At 45.8% G+C, this 14,090-nt stretch overlaps 1 protein-coding gene across 1 annotated transcript in view; it reads right to left on the minus strand.

Annotated features, from left to right (window-relative positions):
* The window catches only part of LOC139235159 (broad substrate specificity ATP-binding cassette transporter ABCG2-like), a 35,560-nt gene extending 27,068 nt beyond the window's left edge, over window positions 1-8,492 (minus strand). The window contains exons 1-3 of the mRNA XM_070866378.1: window positions 8,341-8,492; window positions 1,716-1,775; window positions 1,501-1,618 (exon numbers count right to left, since the gene is read on the minus strand). Coding sequence (XP_070722479.1) covers window positions 1,501-1,618; window positions 1,716-1,775; window positions 8,341-8,492 — 330 coding nt within the window. The remainder of the gene's footprint in view (window positions 1-1,500; window positions 1,619-1,715; window positions 1,776-8,340) is intronic.
* Between the last annotated feature and the right edge of the window lie 5,598 nt (window positions 8,493-14,090).

Genomic DNA, 14,090 nt, shown 5'->3' on the forward strand with positions numbered 1-14,090 from the left:
ATCTCCAAATTTGTGGATGACACTAAGTTGGGTGGCAGTGTGAGCTGTGAGGAAGATGCTATGAGGCTGCAGAGTGACTTGGATAAGTTAGGTGAGTGGGCAAATGCATGGCAGATGAAGTATAATGTGGATAAATGTGAGGTTATCCACTTTGGTGGTAAAAAGAGAGAGACAGACTATTATCTGAATGGTGACAGATTAGGAAAAGGGCAGGTGCAACGAGACCTGGGTGTCATGGTACATCAGTCATTGAAGGTTGGCATACAGGTACAGCAGGCGGTTAAGAAAGCAAATGGCATGTTGGCCTTCATAGCGAGGGGATTTGAGTACAGGGGCAGGGAGGTATTGCTACAGTTGTACAGGGCCTTGGTGAGGCCACACCTGGAGTATTGTGTGCAGTTTTGGTCTCCTAACTTGAGGAAGGACATTCTTGCTATTGAGGGAGTGCAGCGAAGGTTCACCAGACTGATTCCCGGGATGGTGGGACTGACCTATCAAGAAAGACTGGATCAACTGGGCTTGTATTCACTGGAGTTCAGAAGGATGAGAGGGGATCTCATAGAAACGTTTAAAATTCTGACGGGTTCAGACAGGTTGGATGCAGGAAGAATGTTCCCAATGTTGGGGAAGTCCAGAACCAGGGGTCACAGTCTAAGGATAAGGGGTAAGCCATTTAGGACCGAGATGAGGAGAAACTTCTTCACCCAGAGAGTGGTGAACCTGTGGAATTCTCTACCACAGAAAGTTGTTGAGGCCAATTCACTAAATATATTCAAAAAGGAGTTAGATGTAGTCCTTACTACTAGGGGAATCAAGGGGTATGGTGAGAAAGCAGGAATGGGGTACTGAAGTTGCATGTTCAGCCATGAACTCATTGAATGGCGGTGCAGGCTCGAAGGGCCGAATGGCCTGCTCCTGCACCTATTGTCTATGTTTCTATGTTTCTAACCCATGGATTTGAACATAGAAGAGTTCAGGTGCCTGAATGTAGCGGTCATGAGCCAAGTGCGCAGGCCCCAAGCAGCCGGCCTCTCACTGGCTGCAGGGGCAAAGAGTGACCGGAAGGGCAGGGGTGATGGAGGATTGCTGCAATATGAATGTCTCATGGGTTCTGAGCTGGCACCTTAATAATGGAGTGAGCTGGATGAGTTAAAAGGCCACGAATCTCCACATGTACCAACAGTTGTAAGAAATGTTGGCTGAGGCAAGGATACTGCACCCATTTAAGAAATAGCTAGCCACGATAATGGAAAGGTGAAGGGTTAGTAAATTGGAAGGTTGAAACCAAATGGTTTTCCTTCATCCAAACCAAGTTTGTGGTCCTCACTTGAGTTAATATGCAATCCTTAATTTTCAAATTAGGGGAAGTGTATTAATCGACACTGTACCTGATTCTTACTGATGTACTGGGTGGTCTTGTATTTTTTCAACTCTGGCAGAAGAGTCATCAATGAAGAAGGATTTAACTCGAACTGTACCCTACACTGGGTAGTAACTCACCTGCACCACATAAGCAGACTGTAGATTGAAGTTAGATTCCACGAGTCGGCCATTCAGTAAAACTTGGCCTCTCTTGAACCCTCTTGGGTCCTTCCGGCTTGCTAACACGTCTAGAAGCCTGTAAAAAAGGAGAGACAGACTTTAAACCAGAGCCAAGAAACATTCTGGTAGTTAGTAGAACTACGATACTTCATGACTGTTGTTGTGTGACTCACGATGTCTTGCCGCTTCCAGTTGGTCCAAGGATAGCATTCATTCCCGGTTTCATCATCCCACTGAAATAAGGGAGGCACAGTGAGTGACTATGTCCAACAATACACATTCCCTATCCCATTATCACACAGCCTCATATTGAACATCAACTCATTGCAACTCGAAGACAAGGGAAAGTAGGTCCAAAAATAGTTAAAATAGCAATTGACAACCTTTAGACCTATTTTCAGATTCACAGGTGAGGTTCGTGTTCTCACCTGACTCCCATATAGTATGCAGATTCTTATCAGCAGAATTGTCGATTTATTCAGGAATTTATTTTATCACAACTAAGCACCTAACAATGCAGGTAATGAGGCAGTTTGACCTTATGAACCATACCTTGTCGCACACTCACCTCTGAGTCAGAAGGTGGTGGGTTCAAGTCCCACAACAGAGATTTGAGCAGATAATTTCGGCTGGCACTCCCAGTGCAGTGCTGAGGGAGTGCCCTCTCTCGGATGAGACATTAAACCAAGGCCCCATCTACCCTCTCAGGTGGACATAAAAGATCCTATGGCACTACAACAACAACTTGTATTTATATAGCGCCCTTACCATAGTGAAATGTCCCAAGGCACTTCACAAGAGTATTATCAGATGGAAAATTTTACACCAAGCCGCATAAGGAGAAATAAGGGCAGGTGACCAAAGGCTGGGTCAAAGAGGTCTATTTTAAGGAGTGTCTTGAAGGAGGTAGAGAGGTTTAGGCAGGGAATTCCAGAGCTTGGGGCCCAGGCATGGCCTTCTTGTGATTGAAGGAGTCTGGAAAGAGGGTGAGTGAAAGCGATTCAGATCATTTGCTTGTGTATCACCTGGTGAATAAAGCAGCTCAACAATTTCTAGATTCCTACAAAACCTGGTGTCTGGCCAATATTTATCCCTCAATCAACATAACAAAAACAAATTATCTGCTCATTATTACATTGCTGTTTTTGGGAGCTTGCTGTGTGCAGATTGGCTGCTGCGTTTCCCACATTACATCAGTGACTACACTCCAAAAAGTACTCCATTGGCTGTAAAGCGCATGAGAGATCCTGAAATCATGAATGGCACTATACAACTGTTTACAATATACATAGATGACCTGGAAGAGGGGACAGAGTGTAGTGTAACAAAATTTGCAGATGACACAAAGATTAGCGGGAAAGCGGGTTGTGTAGAGGACACAGAGACGTTGCAAAGAGATTTAGATAGGTTAAGCGAATGGGCTAAGGTTTGGCAGATGGAATACAATGTCGGAAAATGTGAGGTCATCCACCTTGGAAAAAAAACAGTAAAAGGGAATATTATTTGAATGGGGAGAAATTACAACATACTGCGGTGCAGAGGGACCTGAGGGTCCTTGTGTACGAATCCCAAAAAGTTAGTTTGCAGGTAAGAACATAAGAACACAAGAATTAGGAACAGGAGTAGGCCATCTAGCCCCTCGAGCCTGCTCCGCCATTCAATAAGATCATGGCTGATCTGGTCGTGGTCTCAGCTCCACTTACCCGCCCTCTCCCCGTAACCCTTAATTCCCTTATTGGTTAAAAATCTATCTATCTGTGACTTGAATACATTCAATGAGCTAGCCTCAACTGCTTCCTTGGGCAGAGAATTCCACAGGTTCACAACTCTCTGGGAGAAGAAATTCCTTCTCAACTCGGTTTTAAATTGGCTCCTCCGTATTTTGAGGCTGTGCCCCCTAGTTCTAGTCTCCCCCACCAATGGAAACAACCTCTCTGCCTCTATCTTGTCTATCCATTTCATGATTTTAAATGTTTCTATAAGATCACCCCTCATCCTTCTGAACTCCAATGAGTAAAGACCCAGTCTACTCAATCTATCATCATAAGGTAACCCCCTCATTTCTGGAATCAGCCTAGTGAATCGACTCTGTACCCCTTCCAAAGCTAGTATATCCTTCCTTAAGTAAGGTGACCAAAACTGCACGCAGTACTCCAGATGCGGCCTCACCAATACCCTATACAGTTGCAGCAACACCTCCCTGCTTTTGTACTCCATCCCTCTCACAATGAAGGCCAACATTCCATTCGCCTTCCTGATTACCTGCTGCACCTGCAAACTAACCTTTTGGGATTCATGCACAAGGACCCCCAGGTCCCTCTGCACTGCAGCATGTTGTAATTTCTCCCCATTCAAATAATATTCCCTTTTACTGTTTTTATTCCCAAGGTGGATGACCTCACATTTTCCGACATTGTATTCCATCTGCCAAACCTTAGCCCATTCGCTTAACCTATCCAAATCTCTTTGCAGCCTCTCTGAGTCCTCTACACAACCCGCTTTCCCACTAATCTTAGTGTCATCTGCAAATTTTGTTACACTACACTCTGTCCCCTCTTCTAGGTCATCTATGTATATTGTAAACAGTTGTGGTCCCAGCACTGATTCCTGTGGCACACCACTAACCACTAGTTTCCAACCGGAAAAGGACCAATTTATCCCGACTCTCTGCTTTCTGTTCTCCAGCCAATTCTCTATCCATGCTAATACATTTCCTCTGACTCCGCGTACCTTTATCTTCTGCAGTAACCTTTTGTTAGGTGCAGCAGGTAATGAGGAAGGTGAATGGAATGTTGGCCTTCATTGCGAGAGGGATGGAGTACAAAAGCAGGGAGGTCCTGCTGCAACTGTATAGGGTGAGGCCGCACCTGGAGTACTGCGTGCAGTTTTGGTCACCTTACTTAAGGAAGGATATACTAGCTTTGGAGGGGGTACAGAGACGATTCACTAGGATGATTCCGGAGATGAGGGGGTTACCTTATGATGATAGATTGAGTAGACTGGGTCTTTACTCGTTGGAGTTCAGAAGGATGAGGGGTGATCTTATAGAAACATTTAAAATAATGAAAGGGATAGAGAAGATAGAGGCAGAGAGGTTGTTCCCACTGGTTGGGGAGACTAGAACTAGGGGGCACAGCCTCAAAATACGGGGGAGCCAATTTAAAACCGAGTTGCGAAGGAATTTCTTCTCCCAGAGGGTTGTGAACCTGTGGAATTCTCTGCCCAAGGAAGCAGTTGAGGCTAGTTCATTGAATGTATTCAAGTCACAGATCGATAGATTTTTAACCAATAAGGGAATTAAGGATCATGGGGAGAGGCCGGGTAAGTGGAGCTGAGTCCACGGCCAGATCAACCATGATCTTGTTGAATGGCGGAGCAGGCTCGAGGGGCTAGATGGCCTACTCCTGTTCCTAATTCTTATGTTCTTACGGAACCATTCTGTGATTTTCTAGGAATTATTTAGCAGTTTTATTCACCAGGTGATGCACGATCAAATGATCCAAATCGCTTTCACTCACCCTCTTTCTAGATGTCTTCAATCGCTTTTCTTTCATCCACCTCTCCAATCTAATCCAAAATGTTGAGTTTCTGGCTCACCCCCGAAAAAAAGAATGACTTGCATTTATAAGAACATAAGAACATAAGAATTAGGAGTAGGCCAGCTAGCCCCTCGAGTCTGCTCCGCCATTCAACAAGATCATGGCTGATCTGGCCGTGGACTCAGCTCCACTTACCCGCCCGCTCCCCGTAACCCTTAATTCCCTTATTGGTTAAAAATCTATCTATCTGTGACTTGAATACATTCAATGAGCTAGCCTCAACTGCTTCCTTGGGCAGAGAATTCCACAGATTCACAACCCTCTGGGAGAAGAAATTCCTTCTCAACTCGGTTTTAAATTGGCTCCCCCGTATTTTGAGGCTGTGCCCCCTAGTTCTAGTCTCCCCGGCCAGTGGAAACAACCTCTCTGCCTCTATCTTGTCTATCCCTTTCATTATTTTAAATGTTTCTATAAGATCACCCCTCATCCTTCTGAACTCCAACGAGTAAAGACCCAGTCTACTCAATCTATCATCATAAGGTAACCCCCTCATCTCCGGAATCAGCCTAGTGAATCGTCTCTATACCCCCTCTAAGGCTAGTATATCCTTCCTTAAGTAAGGTGACCAAAACTGCACGCAGTACTCCAGGTGCGGCCTCACCAATATTCTGTACAGTTGCAGCAGGACCTCCCTGCTTTAGTAGTCCATCCCTCTCGCAATGAAGGCCAACATTCCATTCACCTTTCTGATTACCTGCTGCACCTGCAAACTAACTCTTTGGGATTCATGCACAAGGACCGCGAGAGGTGGGCACCGGAGGGACTGGAGTGCATCATCACGCCCGGCAACCAAATTTTAATTTGATTTTACGTTTTAAAGTTTAATTTGTTTTAATTGCCGGTGCTTTTAGTGTCCCCCTCTCCTTTTATAGGGGGCACTGGAAAAAAGGAAAAATTTGATTTTAGTGCCAAAAAAAAAAAACCACAAAAAACCCCCCAAAAAAAACAAAAAAGGGCCTTGTAAATGTCTTGTGTGTGTCATCCAGGTCGGGTGGCACGGATACATGTTTTATGTTTTGCAGGTTAACTCAAAAGAGTTTCATGCACAAGGACCCCCAGGTCCCTCTGCACCGCAGCAAGTTGTAATTTCTCCCCATTCAACTAATATTCCCTTTTACTGTTTTTTATCCAAGGTGGATGACCTCACATTTTCCGACATTGTATTCCATCTGCCAAACCTTAGCCCATTCGCTTAACCTATCTAAATCTCTTTGCAGCGTCTCTGTGTCCTCTACACAACCCGCTTTCCCGCTAATCTTTGTGTCATCTGCAAATTTTGTTACACTACACTCTGTCCCCTCTTCCAGGTCATCTATGTATATTGTAAACAGTTGTGGTCCCAGCACCGATCCCTGTGGCACACCACTAACCACCGATTTCCAACCCGAAAAGGACCCATTTAACCCGACTCTCTGCTTTCTGTTCTCCAGCCAATTCTCGATCCATGCTAATACATTTCCTCTGACTCCGTGTACCTTTATCTTCTGCAGTAACCTTTTGTGTTACATCTTATCGAATGCCTTTTGGAAATCTAAATACACCACATCCATCGGTACACCTCTATCCACCATGCTCGTTATATCCTAAAAGAATTCCAGTAAATTAGTTAAACATGATTTCCCCTTCATGAATCCATGTTGCGTCTGCTTGTTTGCACTATTCCTATCTAGATGTCCCGCTATTTCTTCCTTATTGATAGCTTCAAGCATTTTCCCCACTACAGATGTTAAAGTAACCGGCCTATAGTTACCGCCATTTGTCTGCCCACTTTTTTAAACAGAGGCGTTACATTAGCTGCTTTCCAATCCGCTGGTACCTCCCCAGAGTCCAGAGAATTTTGGTAGATTATAACGAATGCATCTGCTATAACTTCCGCCATCTCTTTTAATACCCTGGGATGCATTTCATCAGAACCAGGGGACTTGTCTACCTTGAGTCCCATTAGCCTGTCCAGCACTACCTCCCTAGTGATAGTGATTGTCTCAAGGTCCTCCCTTCCCACATTCCCGTGACCAGCAATTTTTGGCATGGTTTTTGTGTCTTCCACTGTGAAGACCAAAGCAAAATAATTGTTTAAGGTCTCAGCCATTTGCACATTTCCCATTATTAAATCCTCCTTCTCATCTTCTAAGGGACCAACATTTACTTTAGTCACTCTCTTCCATTTTATATATCGGTAAAAGCTTATACTATCTGTTTTTATGTTTTGCGCAAGTTTACTTTCGTAATCTATCTTTCCTTTCTTTATTGCTTTCTTAGTCATTCTTTGCTGTCGTTTAAAATTTTCCCAATCTTCTAGTTTCCCACTAACCATGGCCACCTTATACGCATTGGCTTTTAATTTGATACTCTCCTTTATTTTCTTGGTTATCCACGGCTGGTTATCCCTTCTCTTACCGCCCTTCTTTTTCACGGGAATATATTTTTGTTGAGCACTATGAAAGAGCTCCTTAAAAGTCCTCCACTGTTCCTCAATTGTGCCACCGTTTAGTCTGTGTTCCCAGTCTACTTTAGCTAACTCTGCCCTCATCCCACTGTACAGCACAGAAGGAGGCCATTCGGCCCGTTGAGCCCGTGCCGGCTCTCTGCAGGAACACCTCAGCCAGTCCCCCTCCCCCGCCGTTTCCCCGGAGCCTAGCAAAATGTTTTCCTTCAGGTACTTATCCAATTCCCTTTTGAAAGCCACGATGGAGTCTGCCTCCAACACCCTCTCAGGCAGCGCATTTCAGATCCTAACCACTCGCTGCCTAAAAAAGGTTATTCTTACATCGCCTTTGGTTCTTTTGCCAATCACCTTAAATCTGTGTCCTCTGATTCTGGACCCTTCCACCAATGGGAACAGTCTCTCTCTATCTACTCTGTCCAGACCTCTCATGATTTTGAACGCCTCGATCAAATTTCCTCTCAACCTTCTCTGCTCCAAGGAGAACAACCCCAGCCTCTCCACATTTCTCATCGTTAATCTTTTCTGAACCCTCTCCAAGGCCTATGTCTCAGATGCTGCAAACTCAACCTGCCTTTCGAGAGATATTCTCTTCGGGTACTTTATTGCACCCCCGGGTCCTGCCACAGTACAGGATAAATCGCTGCCCAGATCACTTTGTGCGGTGGCTGGGTCTGAGAAGCTGTGAGTGCCAGTGTTGGCAGGGCCGGGCTGTGTGAGCACACACACAGAGAAAGGTGAAACTGCCGCGTTTACCTGACCCCGCGCAGGATTTCCTTCTCCTGTCCTCTGACGCAGAGAGCTCTTCTGACATTCACCACGTAGCTGATGTTATTAAAAGTCAGAATCGGGCCGGGAGGCTGAAAGTTGCAGAATTCCTCACTCCTGTCCCGCGTTGATTCTTCCATTTTGAGATCTGCGCTCGCTCCACCCGATCAAAGGTGAAGTTGGTATCTTCAATTACACCGTGAAAGGCAGGGTGTGCATCCTTCACAGCCAGCTGTGGTCAGTGCTGCAGCCCCAAGAGAACTCTGAGCTTCAAACTGTGCAGCACAATCCGTTTACAGAAACTGTGACTTGTCAAAACTCAAAGGCCCGAATCTATATTGGGTATGTTGGTGCAATGGTTATCTTACAGGTCTTGTAAGTCAGTAAACTTGGATTAAAAACGTTTAATTTCCATTCTTTTATCAAACTGAATTCAAATTCTAAAGCTGCTATGGTGCGATTTGAACTCACTATCCTAATACAGACTGGGATAATAACCGTGTTAAGGGCAGAGAGGGGGAAGAATTTCTGAAGAATTTTCTTGATCAGTATGTTTCCGGCCGAACGAGGGAGGAGGCATTGCTGGATCTGGTTCTAGGGAATGAGGTGGGTCACGTGGTGCGAGTGTCAGTAGGGGAACATTTAGGGAACAGTGATCATAGTATCATAAGGCTTAGATTAGCGATGGAAAAGGACAGGGAGCGATCTAGAGTAAAAATACTTAATTGTTGGAAGGCAAATTTCAGTGGGATGAGATGGATCTGGCCCGGGTAAATTGTAATCAAAGATTGGCAGGCAAAAATTGGAAATTTAAAGAGGAAATAGTTCAGGTACAGTCGAGGTACATTCCCACCTGTAGCGCAACTAAAGTCAGAGCTCCCTGGATGACGAAAGAGATAGGGAGTAAGTTGAAATGGAAAAGGAGCGTGTATGACAGATGTCAAGTTGCAAATACATCTGAGAATCAGGCTCTATATAGAAAGGGCAGAGGAAAAGTGAAAAATAAAATGAGGGGCAAAGAAAGCAGGAATGGGGTACTGAGGTTGAATGATCAGCCAGGATCATATTGAATGGTGGTGCAGGCTCGAAGGGCCGAATGGCCTGCTCCTGCACCTGTTTTCTATGTTCTATGTTATGAGAATAGAATGGCAGCTAACATAAAAGGTAATCCAAAAGTCTTCTATAGGCATATAAATAGTAAAAGTGTAGTAAGAGGCGGCGTAGGGCCAATTAGAGACCAAAATGGAGACCTACACACGGAGGCAGAGGGTATGACTGAGGGATTAAATGAGAACTTTGTATCTGTCTTCAGCAAGGAAGAAGGTGCAGCCATAGACATAGTGATAGAGGAGGTAGAGGAGAAACTGGATGGGATAAGAATTGATAAAGATGAGGTATTAGAAAGGCTGGCTGTACCTAAAGTAGATAAATCACCAGGACCGGATGGGATGCATCCTGGGACACTGAGGGAAGTGAAGGAGGAAATCACGGAGGTACTGGCCCTAATCTTCCAATCCTCCTTGGAAACGTGGGTGGTGCCAGAGGACTGGAGAATTGCGAATGTTACACCCTTGTTCAAAAATGGCTGTAAGGATAAACCCAGCAACTACAGGCCGGTCAGTTTAACCTCGGTAGTGGGGAAGCTTTTAGAAACAGGGACAGTCACTTGGACACGTGTGGATTAATTAAGGAAAGCCAGCACGGATTTGTTAAAGGCAAATCATGTTTAACCAACTTGATCGCGTTTTTTGATGAGGTAACAGAGAGGGTTGATGAGGGTAATGCAGTTGATATGGTGTACATGGATTTTCAAAAAGCGTTTGACAAAATGTCATATAATAGGCTTGATAGCAAAATTGAAACCTATAGAATAAAAGGGACAGTGGCAGCATGGATATGAAATTGGCGAAGTGACAGGAAACAGAGAGTGGTGGTGAACAGTTGTTTTTCGGATTGGAGGAAGGTATATGTTGTGTATTCATGCCTGTTTACTGTGTGATGTCTGAAACATTGTTATGCAACACTGAATGTACCTTATCTGTACACCAGAGGTGCTGCTGCTGGAGACCTAAGGGTTACCTTCACACTGCAGGTAACCCAGTATAAAAAGGAACACACAGCTTGTTGTCCTCACTCAGGAGCTGCAAATAAAGGACTACAGGTCTACACGGTTTAAGTATCACACCCTGCCTCGTGGAGTCATTATTAAAGGTGCTTACATACACTACAACTGGCGACGGGAATATGAGGTTACAAATCACACGCTCAGCATGTCGAATCTCAGCAACTTTCAGCAATTTACCGATGGGGAAGATTGGAACGCTTTTGTAGAAAGACTGGAACACTTAAGGAGACTGGCTGCACCGTGCGACTTTGGTGACCACCTAAATGAAGCACCGAGGGACTCTAATCCGACGAGAGCAGTGCACCGCGTTGATACTTCTAAAGGCAGAAACGCTGTCCCGAGTCCTGCAACCCTGAGTCCGCCACATGGGGCAAACCGGCTAGCCCCGTGCTGGCGCTATGGAGGAACCACAGGGCCCACCAGTGCCGCCAGAATGACTATACATGCAAAGAGAAAGGCACCTTCAAAGGATGTGCAGAGAAAGCTTTACTCACCGAGTCGCTGATGAGTTGGCTGATCACCGAGGCTCCGACACAGAGGAAGGTGAAGTTGCTCAACCCCTGGAAGAAGAGTATGGAACTCATACCTGCTCCACCGAAAGTTCTCTGTGGGCGATGAAAGTAGATGTCGACGGGGTCCCAGTTTCTATGGAGAGCGACACAGGGGCGAGCCAGACTGTGATGAGCCAAGCGACCTTTGAAGAACTTTGGATGAATTCCGCCAATCGACCACAACGGCAGCCTGTCCAAGCGAAGCTGCTCCCAGGCCTCCAGGCTCTGGCAATCGACCTCGAACATGGATCCATCGCTGCATCCGGAGATTCCACTGTCCAGCTCGACTGCCCACAGCACCCCGCTGAAATCTCCGAGACCGAGGATCCAAACTCCACTTTCTGGGCCGGGACAGCACTCCAAGAGGTGAACATCGACAAAAGAAATGGATTCCCAACATCCAGGATCGAACCTGTGGAAGAAAAGACCACCACAGCCCACCTGCAGGAAATGGCCGCAGTACCAGCAGCACAAGGAGAAACACTTGTAATCAAAATGGCCGCCGCCATGCCACCCGTGAACATGGAGGAGCATCACATGACACCGAACGACCAATCGGATTTGAAGGTTCCCTGAAAGGAGACCGGTAACCAAAGAAATTTAAAGGGGAAGTTTCAACTATTTGAGTACACGGACTTTAAAGCTAAAGATGCGATTAAAGAGTGCAAGTATGAAAATGTATGCAATGTAACAATGAATTGTGATGCTGGTTTAACTAATGTGACTAATGATATAAATGCAGGTGTCAGTAAGGTTAAGAACAAGTTTATTATGCTTAACAGTAATGATAGAGATTGTGAAATGCCTAATGTAACCATGTCTATTGAAACCAGGACACCCAAAAGTGATGCAAATGCTAGAATGTATAATGCAGGCTCGACTATGTGTGATCAGAGCCAAGGTGTCATGTATACCGGTAGGACACTGCCAAAGGACATTGGGTCCTACAGGGACCATGCTGATGCCAATGGAATACCCCTGTGGGAGACCCCCAGGTCCAGCAGGCTACCTGGCCATGTAGCCTGGACCTTTGGAACGAATGTGATGCCCCTTGCAGGACACACACACAGGCAGCGGGAGCAGACCCACTACAGGGACAGTGGTCAATGGGCAGCCCAGCCACCACCAATGGCAACCTGCACCAGACCAGCCCTACAGCCCCTGGCCACCAGGGCCAACACCAGGAGCATGAGATCAATACCCTCCAGCTTCCCTGGCAAACCCTGGGATGACCTGACCCTCATCCCAATTGGTGGACAAGGAGCCCACCCAGTCTTGTGGCCCTGCCCACAACTACCCACATCACAGTGTATACACACCACCCACTGCTGCCGTGGCTACCTCCCCGAGGGATCCCACAACAGTGACACCCACTTGGTTTGTGTGTGAGGGAGGGGAAACGTACGAGGCCAGCCTCAAGCACAGGGGTCTCACCTAGCAACCACACAACCCTCACCACAACCCCCATAGCCCACCACTGATCACCTCCCCTGGGCATGACAATAAGGATATGAAAAATGCTTAGCGGGGGAAGTGTTGATGTGTATGCATGCCTGTTTACTGTGTGATGTCTGAAACACCGTTATGCAACACTGAATGTACCCTTACACTGTACACACCTTACCTGCCCATCAGAGAGTGCTGCTGCTGGAGACCTAAGGGTTACCTGCACACGGCAGGTAACCCAGTATAAAAAGGAACACACAGCTTGTTGTCTTCACTCAGGAGCTGCAAATAAAGGACTACAGGTCTACACAGTTTAAGTATCACACCCTGCCTCGTGGAGTCATTACTAAAGGTGCCTACATACGCTACAGTATACAGTGGTGTCCATAGAATCATAGAAATTTACAGCACAGAAGGAGGCTATTTCTGCCCATTGTGTCCGTGCCGGCCGGCAAAGAGCTATCTAGTCTAATCCCATTTTCCAGCTCTTGGTCCATAGCCCTGTAGGTTACAGCACTTCAAGGGCACATCCAAGCACTTTTTAAATGTGGCGAGGGTTTCTGCCTCTACCACCCTTTCAGGCAGTGAGTTCCAGACCCCCACCACTCTCTAGGTGAAGAAATTTCCCCTCAAATCCCCTCTAAACCTCCTACCAACTACTTTAAATCTATGCCCCCTGGTTGTTGACCCCTCTGCTAAGAGAAATAGGTCCTTCCTATCCACTCTATCCAGGCCTCTCATAATTTTATACACCTCAATGAGGTCTTCCCTCAGCTTCCTCTGTTCCAAAGAAAACAAACCCAGCCTATCCAATTTGTCCTCAAAGGTAAAATTCTCCAGTCCAGGCAACATCCTTGTAAATCTCCTCTGTACCCTTTCCAGTGCAATCACATCTTTCGTGTAATGTTGTGACCAGAACTGCACACAGTACTCCAGCTGTGGCCTAACTAGTGTTTTATACAGTTCAAGCATAACCTCCCTGCTCTTGCATTCTATGCCTCGGCCAATAAAGGCAAGTATTCCGTATGCATTCTCAACCACCTTTCTCCGGATTGAATTCCATTTGCCACTGTTCTGCCCACCTGACTAGTTCCTTGATATTTTCTTACAGTCTACAGCTTTCTTCATTATCAACCACACAGCCGATTTTAGTATCATCTGCAAATTTCTTAATCATACCCCTAACAGTCAAGTCTAAATCATTGATATATACCACAAAAAGCAAGGGACCCAGCACTGAGCCCTGCAGAACCCCACTGGATACAGCCTTCCAGTCACAAAAACAGCTATCATCCATTACCCTTTCCTTCCTGCCTCTGAGCCAATTTTGGATCCAACTTGCCACTTTGCCCTGGATCCCATGTGACCAGTTTCCTTTCATGACCAGTCTGCCATGTGGTACCTTATCAAAAGCCTTGTTAAAATCCATATACACTACATCATACGCACTGCCCTCTGTTGTCACCTTTTGTTGCTTTTTGTGTCTTTCCCAATTGCCAGGATCTGCTCTATTTTTTGCATTTTTGTATGCTTTTTCTTTTAGTTTTATATTGCCCCTTACCTCCTTAGTTGTCTATGGTTGTTCTTTTGGCAAGTCAAGCTCTTGCCCCTTCGGG

The sequence above is a fragment of the Pristiophorus japonicus genome, chromosome 22, assembly GCF_044704955.1.
Source record: "Pristiophorus japonicus isolate sPriJap1 chromosome 22, sPriJap1.hap1, whole genome shotgun sequence".
Classification (NCBI taxonomy): Eukaryota; Metazoa; Chordata; class Chondrichthyes; family Pristiophoridae; genus Pristiophorus; species Pristiophorus japonicus.